The 13,371-nt window shown below is 34.6% G+C and overlaps 1 protein-coding gene and 1 non-coding gene across 3 annotated transcripts in view; one reads left to right on the forward strand and one right to left on the reverse strand.

Annotated features, from left to right (window-relative positions):
* LOC149068917 (DENN domain-containing protein 1B-like) overlaps nucleotides 1–13,371 on the forward strand; it is a 36,660-nt gene that overhangs the window by 4,613 nt on the left and 18,676 nt on the right. Inside the window, exons 3-11 of one of the 2 annotated variants that reach the window (XM_089250631.1) lie at nucleotides 1,902–1,945; nucleotides 4,351–4,400; nucleotides 4,638–4,745; nucleotides 5,081–5,150; nucleotides 5,581–5,682; nucleotides 6,825–6,878; nucleotides 8,178–8,239; nucleotides 12,690–12,788; nucleotides 12,874–12,924. In XM_089250631.1, the coding sequence (XP_089106757.1) occupies nucleotides 1,902–1,945; nucleotides 4,351–4,400; nucleotides 4,638–4,745; nucleotides 5,081–5,150; nucleotides 5,581–5,682; nucleotides 6,825–6,878; nucleotides 8,178–8,239; nucleotides 12,690–12,788; nucleotides 12,874–12,924 (640 nt within the window). Of the gene's footprint in view, nucleotides 1–1,901; nucleotides 1,946–4,350; nucleotides 4,401–4,637; nucleotides 4,746–5,080; nucleotides 5,151–5,580; nucleotides 5,683–6,824; nucleotides 6,879–8,177; nucleotides 8,240–12,689; nucleotides 12,789–12,873; nucleotides 12,925–13,371 lie in introns of those variants that run through there. The other variant, XM_089250632.1, reaches the window with a different exon arrangement.
* Nucleotides 6,197–6,270, reverse strand: TRNAS-GGA (transfer RNA serine (anticodon GGA)). The gene has a single exon. It is a non-coding gene; the product is annotated as a tRNA-Ser (tRNA).

Raw genomic sequence — 13,371 nt, forward strand, 5'->3', positions numbered from 1 at the left:
TCAGATCTGCATGGAAAACCTCTGCATTCTCATTCTCCAAAGTTGTCAACTATAAAAGAGTCTTGTTACTTGTTTCCCTCTTCCAAAATTATGTTGTTTTAGTGAATTAATCTTTGTTCATGACAAAACATTTAGTGAGAAAAAAAAACAATTTTCCAGAAATCAAATGTCATTTATGCTGGTGGTGACCACCACCCCATGAACTCTTGGATGATAAAACATTATTTGCCATGCCACAGCAGCAGCTGCTGCTGCATGATACAATGTTTGCCTACCGGATAGCATCATGCGTTGGCCTAGGGGACCCGAAAGGGTGATATGAAAGGTAATGCCGATGCCCTGTCACAGTTGCCATTGAGAAACCGAGTTACACTATTGAAGCATCATCATTTAAAAAATTATGGATGTGCTTTTCAATAATGGGACATGTAAGGTTCAGGAGAAAAGAAGTGGTAGAAGGCACGAGAGAAGGGGAGAAAAGGGGGCATTCAAAAAAGGAGGGGAAAGTGTAAACCCCTGATTTTCGAACTTTGCCTCCATTAGATGTACAGTGACACCTCGATATAACGATATTCTGCGGACCAAGAAATCCATCTGAACGAAATCTTGAAACTTTCCCCAACTCCCAACCCATCTCGTCTGTAATCACCACAAAATTTGTTAATTGCAACAGTACCCAATTGTTCGGGGAAAATATGTTGTAAAAATTTTGTATGTTTTTTTTTTTTTGACACAAAATATAGTGTTCCAGACTCCGCCACGAAACTGGGCTGGAAGAGATCTCGACAATGGGATAAGTTCAGTGGCAAAGTTCTGGTGTTCATTCATTCATTGCGGACCAAGAAAAAACATCGTTGTAGAGGGATTATTTTTATATCCAGATGTAGCAGTCTGACTTTAGAGTATAGACATTTCCAAATGAGATTTCAAAAAATATTGTTGCAGAGTGAAGTTGGTATTGAAGAGACATGACGGTTTCGTTGGGAATGTTGGATAATAAATGAAATAAAGTGTTGTTTTTTCTTTTTGGGAGTTCAGAACCCAGTTGTTTCGCCCTGAAATCACAGTAGAAATACAGCAGAGGACCTATTACCAATAAGAAGACGACGATGGGGGGAAGTTTACTTTACTAATTTTAATTTAATTGATAAAATTATTTTTAACTTTTTTATGTAACTAAACAATTAAACATTATTCATTTATTAATTGGCACTGATTTCTTCTATGCTATTGGAAAATGAAAAATCTTAGTTTAAAGATCATTAGAAAACAGATTTATTATAAATAATTACACAAAACATCAGATAATATAAAAAAAATCCCAGGGTTCCCACTCATTCTACTTTACCTACTTTTTGGTAAAATGTCTTACTTTTGTCATACTTTCTAGTTTTTGTCCTACTTTTCTTACTGAATCCTATTCAACAAAATTTGTATAATTCATTTTGATTGAGGAGGTAATCATTGATATAATGCCGAATAATACAAATGTAGTAGATTGCAATTAATGATTCTGCCAAAGGGGCCGTTCAAGTATTACGTAAGCAAATTTTTGGCCATTTTTGACCCCCCCCCCCTCTTGTCAGCAAAATTTCGTCATCAGCTCTGCCCCTCTAAATCCTAACTCATATTTTCATAAAGGGTGGGTGATGATGTAAGCGTTATCCAACACCCCCCCCCCCCCCCCATTGATGATGACGTATTGAGGGTTCAACAAGTAGAGTAGTTAAAATGAATGAATGCAAGCGACAAGGAAATTTTCTTTTCTGAAAATTTGAAGTTCACACAGAAATTTTCCTAATTTTCTTTCACCAAGATTGGCATCTATTCATGTAAATCTTTACTGAGTGAAAGCAATCGAAAATTATTGTTACTTAGTTTTTGTTTTCTTCATCTTTCAGGTGCTTGGGTAGGATGGAAGTTCCCACCAACCTACAAAGATGAGGCAAGTCAATTTAAGTAGAATTTCCATTTAATTTCTTCATGGTCTTTTTCCATAAAATTTTTTAGAAAATATGTAGGCAAATAGAGCAAGTATGTTTACAGCATATAAGTCATGTTTCATTCATTTTGGAAGCAAGAATAGTGAGGAAATTTATTTTTGGTTTTCTTTGAGTGTTCAGGAGTATCCATTTTTTAAATTGTTATTATTTTAAAAAGTAAAAATAAAGCTCGTATGCTTTTTCCTTACTGCCTACATAATCTATAGCTATATATTTCAGTTTGATGCTATGTGTATCACAAAGCTGTATAATAATCTTGGTACACGTAATATCAAACAGTATACTGACGGAACTTCAATTTATGAAGTTATTGATATGTAATTTTAATTATCTAATTTTTGCTTGCACAAATTTAAGGCACCAGGTAGCTATGATGACTAAAAAAATATTGGTGTAGTTTTACAAGTAAGAGATGAGATTTCGCTACACCAGGCCAGATGGTTATATTTTCTTGAAGAAGCCAAATTTGAAAGCTTAGTTACTGATGAGCAGTATTTGATGTATAGTCGCTCTCCCGAAAAGAAAAGAATGGGATCATTCGATGTGATGCAGCCAAGTTTTATCTTATGCTTGGAGGAAAAATTAAAATTTTGTATGAGTGATTGATAAATAAGAGAGGACAGTACAAAATTTTCAGAATTTATAAAATTATTAGACTTATTGTGAAATTGTCAGAATTGAATTATTACCAACATGGAAAGGAGCTGATTCGAAGTCTGAGAATGTTTTCAAAATTTTTTGAATCATTTTTTTGGGCTGTTTCGCTCTAAAAAAAATATGCTTACAACCTTTTTTTTTGTAGATTCACATAAAAAAATAGAGGGAACATTGGATTCAGTTGAAAAAATCTATCACCATGTACTTTATGTTTTGAAACATTTGAAAGATAATGCGATAGGCTGTATCTAGGTATTGCAGCATATTTACTGTATTTCTCTCGCATTAGCCATCATGCCAGGAAATTTGTCACAGATTCTGGGAAAATTCTTAAATATCTGTACTCCATCACAATTGATTGAGTTGGCTGATTTGAACCTTGTTTGATCTATGCATGTTGGATATTTTCTGTTCTATGAACTGCTTTTAGGTAGCTCTAGCTTTATTTTTGCTTTTATTACCATAAAGCTTGGTTTATTGCAAGTTTTGATGTTAAGCGTATTCATTCTCATAGATTAGATAAGTTTAATGGAAAAATTAGTTGACTGTGAAGAATGTTTCTGTACCTCAGAGCCATACTATCATATGTCAATTTTGAGACATTACTGTATGCTTGCAGTTCTCATTCTGTAGTTTAGGGCCATAGTATTGTATCTTAGGCTAAAATACAAAACTATGGCCCTAAACTACAGAATGAGAACTACAAGAATACAGTAATATCTCAAAATTGACAAAAATGGACACACGATAGTGTGGTTCTGTGGTACAGATATGTATTCTTTGATCATTTGTTTAAGATTTGATAAGCAGCCCATAAGATGTAAAGAATTGCATCGCAAAAAATGATAATATAATAAAAAAGCGGCAGCACATTTCTTCAATCCCTTTGAACATTTAAAATACAGTATTTGTATTTTGTAGATGATAATTGAATTATAGTAAATGCTCAATTGTGATTTTCAAGTCATTAACAAAATATGTTTGCTACAGTGAAAACTATTATTCTGATTGGGTATTTATTCCCAGTTCCAGGTATTGGCATATTTATTCAGTATTTAACATAGATTGATATCACAGTCTTCTGAAGATATCATGTGATCCTTATTTTTTTTTTTCTTTAATTGATTACATTAATTTTTTTTTTAATAATGTGATTTTCACATATTCCCAAGGGATCAGCATGATCCGTCCAGGGAATGTACTTATTGAACCTATCTTTTCTATCATGCCAGAGAAATGTATCAAACTCCAACATTCAAAAAGCTGGTATCCTCGGATTTTCACGGCATGCCAGCTAATGCGAGGGAATACAATATTCAAATGATGCCCTGCTACATAAGATGGTTTACTTTTTTTGTTGAGGAAATACCAGTAATGTAGAGGGATTTTAAAATTTTGCAATGATATCTTACACAATGGGTTAAAGTGAACACAACTGTTTATGGCAACAACATTTATGGCACCACTTTCAACCAAAGGAGCAGTTCACATGCCAAACCATTATCAGAGCAAATTCTGAGAAAAGACCACTAACTCGAGTCTGTTACAAATTATTCGATGGAATTCCATCAGTAATTCTTTTGTGCAGCTTTTAAATTGTCCTATTCATGAAAGTTTACTAAAATTTAGTTTATTTAATGTGGTACAATACATATAAATTTGAAACTGTTTCATCTCATTTTACTTTTAGGAAACGTTGAAAACTGTCCCAGAATTTGCCTATCCACTTGAATTCAGCAAGTAAGTTTTTGATTTTTCTTCTCTTCCAGCTCAAATTTTCTCTGAAATTATAATAAATAATGAAGTGATTATTATTTAGTTTAAAATTACGTACATTGTAGTAAAATTTTAAGCTGAACACACTGTATTCACTGTATTATCTGTAAGCTGCATGTTTAACATAATGGGAAATTCCAATAAGAATAAAAATTGAATGTTTATTACCATTAACACATGCTTTTAATTTTTCTTGTATAGCAATGCTGTGCAACATTTTTCATTTGTGCTGACAAACATGGACAGCAAATGGACTTTCGGATTCTGTCGACATGCTCCAAGCTCACCATCGTGCTTAGTAATTCTCAGGTATCATTTCAACTTCTTTTTTTAATTTAACAGATCTTGGTAAGAATCACAGCTCAACATTATCATAGAGTTCCAATGTATAGCAAAATAAATAAGAAAATAATGAGCATTTAAAAATTTTAAAAACAGCAACCAAGAAAATTTATATATATATATATATATATATACACACACACACACATATATATATACATATATATATTATATGCACCTTCAATGCATCAATTTGTTAAAAAGAAAAAGCTAGTTTAATTAGTATTGCCACTTTTCAGTTCGTTTTTTTATTTTTTCTATCATTTTATTCTTTTGTTTATGTTTTTGCAATTTGCTTTCAGTTTCCTTCCCTGGCATGAGACATTTTACAGAATCCTCAATCAGGCAGCTGAGCTGTCTAACAGAGTAAAGGTTAGGAAAGAACAAGCTTTTTGTTTTATGTTTTCATTTGATGTGTGGTATCAATCAAATTATCATCTGTTTTATCTTTTGACAGATAGAGAAAAGGACATCTTCTCTGAATATATTTTAATATCCTATCGATATTTTCTCACTCTGATTCCCATCCTAATTTATGTTAATTTTTCAAGAATTATTTTAGAAAACAAAAAATTTCAAGTTAATCTCAGCAGTGAATATCTTACTTTAATTTCTTCTCATTTATCACTAATTTTTTCTTTAGTTTGAATGGAGTTCTAGAATTATTATATGGAATTTGCATATCCTCTCGTTTTTCTTTAAGATTGTTATATATTTCCTTTTTTTTATGCAATAAAATCCGGTTTTGTTATAAATGGGAAATTTCAGCATGCTTTTTTTTTCTCTCTCCCATGATATTCAGAACTGTGATTCACCCGAATTACGAGCTTTTCTTGAAGCCCTCTATAAGCATCCAGTGCCTGATCCTGGATTGGAGTTTCGTGTTCGTCATGGGGATAATAAGGTATACAAGTAAAATGCTTCTTACTTTGTGTAAGACTGTGGAAGTTTCTTGTATATATTAACTTGTTTTTCAAGGCACATGGACATGCAGTCAGTCATCAGTATAACATCAATTACAAGGGTGTAGAACCTTTTAGGTGTGGGCGAGATAGCCATTGTCCTCCAAGCATGAGATGAGATTGGCTATGTTACGTCTCATGTCGGGGGGGATTTTATTCTTTTCTTTTATGTAAAATGTTTGCGCATTGAGCTTTTACTTTCAAGTTTAGCTTCCCCTTCTGGAAAATAATAGAATCATCTGATGTGAGTGACATAGCCAAGTCTCATCTTATGAGTGAGGAACTAGGTCATTTGTGGGTAGCAAATTGACAAATTTATTGTGTTGTGGGGATTGATATGTTCTTGCCAACACTGTCAGACTGATACAAAGATGACATCACTCTCCGCTACCATATACGAAGGTTTTAACAACTGGATGTTGCGAAGATATATTTTGGAAAGAGAGAAAATTTAACTGCCTCTGCCGGGAATCGAACCCACATCCTTTCACTTTCCAGGTGAACGCCCTAGACCACTAGACTACAGAGGCACCGAATCTCTCAATCTTTCCTTGGAGCTCGTGTACACTGAAAGGGACTGTACACATGGACGGCCGGACCAACTGTGTGAACTTGGCCTGACTCTGGTCTGGCAGTCCATGTATGGTCCCTTTCAGTGTACACAAGCTCCAATGAAAGATTGAGAGATTCGGTGCCTCTGTAGTCTAGTGGTCTAGGGCGTTCACCCGGAAAGTGTAAGGACGTGGGTTCGATTCCCGCAGGAGCAGTTGAATTTTCTCTCTTTCCAAAATATATCTTCGCAACATCCAGTTGTTAAAACCGTCATACTCTCAGACTGGCTGAAGTTTATGGATCTGTATCAATCACAAAAGCTGAGCAGGGGAAATTATGTTCAGGCAAAAAATTTATAAAAATTCAGTTAATAGAGTAGACTCTCGCTAATCTGGCACATGTCAGATCAGGCTTGTGCCAGTTTAATAGAAGATAGTTGAAGTAGCCTATTTAAATAATGAATACTTCTATGTAAACATGCAGTGATGTTTTTTGCTTTATTTTATATTTATTTCATGTGCATTTATTCTAGGAGTTTGTTGCAACTTGTCCAGATCATAGCAAGTTACCCAGCATACCAGAAAACGTAAGTTGGTCATTGTCTTATTATTCTGATTTACACATTTAAAAAAAATAATAATTGGGGAAGGGCACTTATATGCGACAGAATAGGGTAATTTAAGCTTTGCACAGAATGTTTCCAAACATTCAAGTGGTCTCTGTGATCCAAATAGGCATGCATGTAGCATGAGGGTATAATATGTTTGTTTTTATGAATCTGTAAGTTACGGAAATCTTTGAAAGCTGGCATTATCAACAAGTTTCTGTTGGCTAAATATGATTTTTATTTTATGGGGTTGGGGAGCATGAGATTATAGGGTGCAAGGCTGGAGTTTGGCCAGTAGTGCACAACCTCCAGCCTGTAGACTAGCCGCTATGGTAGTCGAGTGGTCATAGTGACGGACTCACATCGCGAGGACCCGCGTTCGAACCCCACTGTCGCCATAATGGTGGTCGGCTAAAGTTGTTTTCCTTAGGTTCCCAGCTTCAAGGCGCGAATGCGAGCCGATCTCCTCATTAAAAAGTCTCACCACAGATAGCAACAGACCTACAAACAGCACAAATGTAATTCAATCATAACACATCACTCACTTCACTTCTGAAATATAGATGGCGGCACTAAAAAAAATCAAAACACAACACTACATATGCATTCAGACTGTTAGGTACACACACGGTTACACCTCCTGCACAACTCGCTAGGTAGTAAATCGCCCATAAATGGTGATAGACCTGAGTTGTGATCGGTTTGAAATAAAGAAAGAAAAGCCTGTAGATTAACTGCTGCCAGTGAAAGGGTTCTATCCGATCTGTGTATGATTGCTCAGAAGTGAGATGATTCATTGTGGGTAGAGGGGGAAAATGTTTCTCATATTTGGAATACCAAGGATGGCTTCACTGACGAAAATAGGACATTTACTTATTTTTTACAAAATACTGTCAATTTGCAACTAGCACTATGACAGAATTGTATAAAGTATTGTTGTATTAATTGTAATATGTATTAATTGTATTCTCTCAAGACAATTAAAAAATTTGCTAGGGCCTCTGGTCACACATTAGCTAAGTTACTTTAATTTCATAATTAATCTAATTTAATTACCTGTCATAACTAAGCTTCCGAACAGATGGACTCCTAACAAATTATAATTTTTAGTTAATGGCTGTAAGTAGATGTGATTTTAAAAAATATGCTAATATGTGGTGAAATATTCACTCATTTAGATCAAGTGGCTTATTTTCATTTCTTCTTTTATTGTTTTTTTCTATATCATCCAACTTTAGCTTTGAAATGTAGTATTTATTATTTGATTTATTTTTCAAGCGGAACATGACAGAATACTTTAATGCTGTTGATGCACAGAGCATGATGACTATATTTGCAAGGTATCATTCATATCATTTCACTTGACCATGAATATTGGTTTCGATTGATTTTTTTCTTAATTAAAGAAGGTGTGACAGAATGTTTTATCCTTGTCTAGCCTGATATAATATTTTAAAGCCTCATACAGCCTCCTCAAGGTCACTTTGAATTATATGTTTTTTACATTTTTGTAAAACTATGAAACTGCCTAAAATTAGTCTGTGCTGACAGATGAGTAAGTTACTACCAAATGTTTACAACAGGGATGCACAATAGGGTGGAACGAAAAAGGGTGTTTTTTCACTTTTTTGGAAATTGATGTTGCCTTAGTATTCAAAAGATGCCTTTCAGGGTTTTAAGAACTTATACCAAAATTTAGGAAAATATTTTACTATCTTCAGGTTCCTCACAGACCCTAAAGGTCGAGCAAAAAGACTTTTCTAAGTACACATTATAAAAATCTTTTTAAACATAAACAAAGTTGGTGATTTTTAAAAAGCATTCTCTGAAACAAGAAAAACACTTAATTTAAAAGTCATTCAGTAGATAAGGCAAAACTGAATATATATATATATAAACCCGAAGAAAAAAATACTCACAAGCTAAGTGTTCCATATATAAGTAATAACTGACAAGCAGATATGCAACATTGCAGGTGTCATGGCAGTTGAAAGGAGAATTTTTCAAGCACTCCGAATATAGTGATTGATAGAGGGAGATAAAAATAAACCCTTTTTTTGGAGAGGGGAGTGGGGACAAAACTATAACCATGTGTTCCAAATTAAAAAAAAACATAGTCTGACGATATAAGTGTCAGGAGAATTCCTCTATTGCTTCCTCTGTTATCACACTGTTATTACATTTCACTTTTTTGAGAAATAGTCTGCTTTTTTTTCAAACGATGGAAGAGTACTCCTTGATATTATTCTGGCTTGAATGAAGCCTTCACGACTCTCGGTTGTTGATACAGCAAGAGATGCTTCAGTTACGAGTCCTATGCACCGTTCAACTGCTTGTGTGTGACACGGAAAATTCGGTATAGATGGAAAAACAGGTTCAGATAATTTTTGTGGGTCCATTTCCTGATTTTTTATAATAGATGGTTCAGTCACTCGCACTTGATCCCATGCAATTAGTTCCAAATAGTGCTTAGCAAAAAAGTTTATTTGTGGAACATGGATGTACGGATTTCTTCTTCTGATAATCCTTCATTTCCAGTTTTCAGAATTCTCTTGATTCCCATTTTTTTGTAAATGAGATTCTCATCTGAGAGTAATAAGAGCAATAAATTCTCTGGGTGGGGATAGAAAGCGTTCCTTTGAATAACTGGGTCAATGATGCACAATATTTTGTCAGGTAAAAACCTGGATAACTCCACCAAATTGAACAAATGTCTTGCTCCATCAGCACACACATGATGACTTTATCTTAATGCTGAACCACATTGGTGTGTAAACTTTCGTTATGTACTCAGTCAAAATGCTGAGATTTTCATTGGGATTTTCTGTTGCAGAGTATAACCTTACAATAGCGTTAGCTACCTAGCATGCGAAAGTTTACCTGGATCACGGTGTGATAACGAAGCAGGTAAATCACCCATTTCTATTGCCCATACCATTTCCACAAGATATCTCTGATCTGCACTTAAATTACTGTTGTCACTGTCCATTAACGGAAGGTTATTAGAGATTGGTTTAAATTTCACAATAGGTAATCTTTCACAATTTTCCAAACTTTGTCTGATATCACCTTGATGCCCGCGTGGACTGATGGAACATCCATCTAGATGCTTCACAAGATGCCTTAGAGGTAACTCATTGAAGTGAAAAAGACAAATAAGCCATTGCAAGGGATGGCCTATTTCTTTCTCTATTAATCTGATAACACCATTTTTATAACCAGTATTGGTAACAGTTCCGTCGCATCCGATCGCCACCAATTCTTTCGTATCAAAATCTTGCTTCAAAAAGTCAAAAATATTGATGACTTTATATCCCTTGCTCTACTGCTTCTTGCAGTTGTGTGACCGATATAAATTGACCCGGGTTCCTGCAATATAGTTATGTGTTCTTCAGATATGGTTCTTCTATGGAAAGAATCACCTTCTTTGACATTAGATAAGGTTTTGTCTTTTCGACCATCAAAATATATTCCTCGCACATTTGTTCTAGGAATTTTATCTTGCAAAAGAACTTCTCTGTGATGCTCTTTCATGCCTTATTTTCATCTGGTCTATTGTCATATTTGGCTTCTCTTTCGTCAATAACCGAACATCTTCCAGCACAGCATTCACAATAATTGCAGCTGATCGATCAGACACACCAGTTCTATCACAAGTAAGAGCAACATTTGGTAATTTAGTTCTCATCTGTGAGGATGATGGTAGAACTTCAAAAGTAGATGAAGTACTTGCTTCGACACTGATTGATGGACCAGCTTCAATACTGGTAGATGGAAATGCTAACTTTAACGGTAAACTGTGTTTCGGCACATATAGATCACTTTCCTCAGAATTGTTGGATATAGATGAGTTTTCAGTGGTTGATGAACTAGTTTCTGCCATTTCTTCTTGAGGTGATGTCAAACGAGATACCATTTTCATTTTTCTTTGTTCATTGTTTTTCAATTTCTTCGTTGTTAGGACATCTACTCGACCAATGGCCATCTTATGTGTACTTCTTTGATCTTACAAGAAATCTCGCTCTAAATTTGGGACCTTTCTCATTTTGTCACACTTACAGTCTTCAAAATCACATTTGCATGCTGCAATGTCGAACAATTTCTGTGCTTCGCACTGAAAAGGTTTCAAGTTCAACTTGAAAGTTTGAGAATCTTTCCTTGCTTTCATATTTTTCTGAAGATTCTTGTATTTACATTAAAAGTCTTTGAAAATTTTGCATATCCGTTGGTGAGAAACCGTAGGAATTGAAGCAGTTTTCCAAATATTTTCTATCTTTGGCACAATAATTTTAAGAATGTCTGCAATAGCTGGATCTTTTCTTGATTGTTGTGCCTTCATATTGCATTCAGTCAGCAAATAAAAAAGCATAACATCGCCATAAGTGGGCAAGACCCGAGAATCCAACTCTTTAGGATTTCCTAAAATGTCACAGCAATAAAAGCTTCTGATCGTCATTTTGACTGCTATACACCCGCTCAGTTGAGGGGTAAGACTGCAAATGAATACTGAAAACAAGGAAAAACATCTAGGTCACTGAACAAATCACGTGTTCAGGGGAATAGGAAAGCCTCCTCCACAGTGTCATGTTACAGAATTCCACACATGCATAAAACTTTAGGGGCGATGAGGAACCTCAAGAAGTTTGAATTTTGGGGAAAAAAGTTAGGAATGGCATTTCTTACATAAAGACATATTTTAAATTCTATTACGATGGCAATTTCGAAAAAAAAAATTTTTGTTCCACCCTAATGCACAACCTTTTCAGTCTGTGTGCCAGAATGTGGTATATTTTGCTGCTCTTTGGCCAAAAACTAACTTAGAATATATTAAGGTCACCAAATGACCAATGTTTTAAGGGACATTTCCAATTCCCCCCCCCCCCCCCCCCATCCTGACTTCTCTATAAAATGATGCCACTTTTTGATTTTCAACAAATTTTACTTTAATTTTTATTTTTTTCCTGAAATCAAGGATTGAGATTATAGATTTTTCAACGAGCAAATTTGCTTTCTCTTGACAATTTTTAAGATATAATTAACAACTGTACCTCCCTTTGACGATTTTTTTTTTGGCAATAGTAGGTGATGGCCTCTGTGGATCCTAATTCCCCATATTTTCATGAAAGAAATATGGCCAGTCTTTTTCCTTTTACTACTGATACTTTTGTAGCAGAGCACCTTTCCTGGGCTGGATGAAACCCCTTGGCAGGCAGCATTTGGCCCACAATTCAAAGGTTATGCACTCTCAGGTTTATAACATATAGAACTAATTTGTAGGTCTCTGTGAGCAGTATTTCACTTAGATAGGTGGAATTTTTTTAAAGTACTGTTCAGTGTTGCCTACAGGCAATGCAAAGACGGGGTGGGGGGGGGGGGAATCAAACTTGACAGTGCTCCATAGGATGTCTATGCATACTGGCTGTCCCTTCCCCCCCCCCTTCCCCCAACTGCTTGCATTTTAATTTTATTGCTATTGAAGAAATCTACAGGGATAGAACCTTGGCTTTCATATTATCTGAATGCCTAAAAAATGCCATCGTAAATTTCAAGGAATTGAGTAATTTTTTAATACCTATAATGCTATCCATGTATAAGAAACTCCCCAATTTTTGGCAAAAAGGGGGGTTCCTTATACACAAAATACAGTATTTTAATACTTGTAAGTTGCATTGAATGAAATTTATAATTTTCCTCGGAAAAGTTGATGTTTGATAATTTCCTTGAAGAGCTTATATCAAATACAGTATGTTTCATGTCATTAATGGTGTTTTCTCTCTTTTCTTATCACAGTATGCTTCATGAGAGGAGAATATTAATTACATCAAAGAAGCTAAGTCGGTTAAGTGCCTGTATTCAAGCAGCAAATTCATTGATTTATCCCATGCATTGGTGAGATATTAAAAATACTTTTCGAACAAAATAATTGAAATGTACGATGAAAACAAACATTTTAACAGTATCTTTTATATTTTAGGCAGCATATATTTATTCCTGTTCTTCCAAAGCATTTGCTTGATTATTTAAAGTGAGTACTATTAGGATATTTATTTCCTTTCTGTGGTATGGTAGGTTTAATTAAGACAAACATAGAATTGTGAAGTCCTGACACAAAATAGAAGAAAAAAATTGAATCATTTGAAAATTTAAAAAAAAAAGTTATTTTATTCTAGACAGAAGCCAGTGGAATGACTCTCAAAAGGGTGGGCTCCCCCAACCACTAAAATGTTAAGAAATACTGATCTATAGTTGTATCATAGGGCTTATTTATTATTTCGGTTTGGTCCCTGAAGGAAAAATTGAATTTTCTCTAAAAAAAACATTTCTGGCTATTTAATGAGAATTTGAATAATCCTCATGTAATACAGTGGTATCTGGACTTTCAAGTTTAAATTGTATATGAAAGTTATATGTGTATCATGAAGATCTTAAATTTTGTGTCATAAAATAATTGAGATTCTATCCTTAAAAGATT

The sequence above is a fragment of the Pholcus phalangioides genome, unplaced genomic scaffold (genome assembly GCF_987345545.1).
Source record: "Pholcus phalangioides strain wild (caught in Gottingen) unplaced genomic scaffold, Ppha-v1.0 ptg000024l_1, whole genome shotgun sequence".
NCBI lineage: Eukaryota > Metazoa > Arthropoda > Arachnida > Araneae > Pholcidae > Pholcus > Pholcus phalangioides.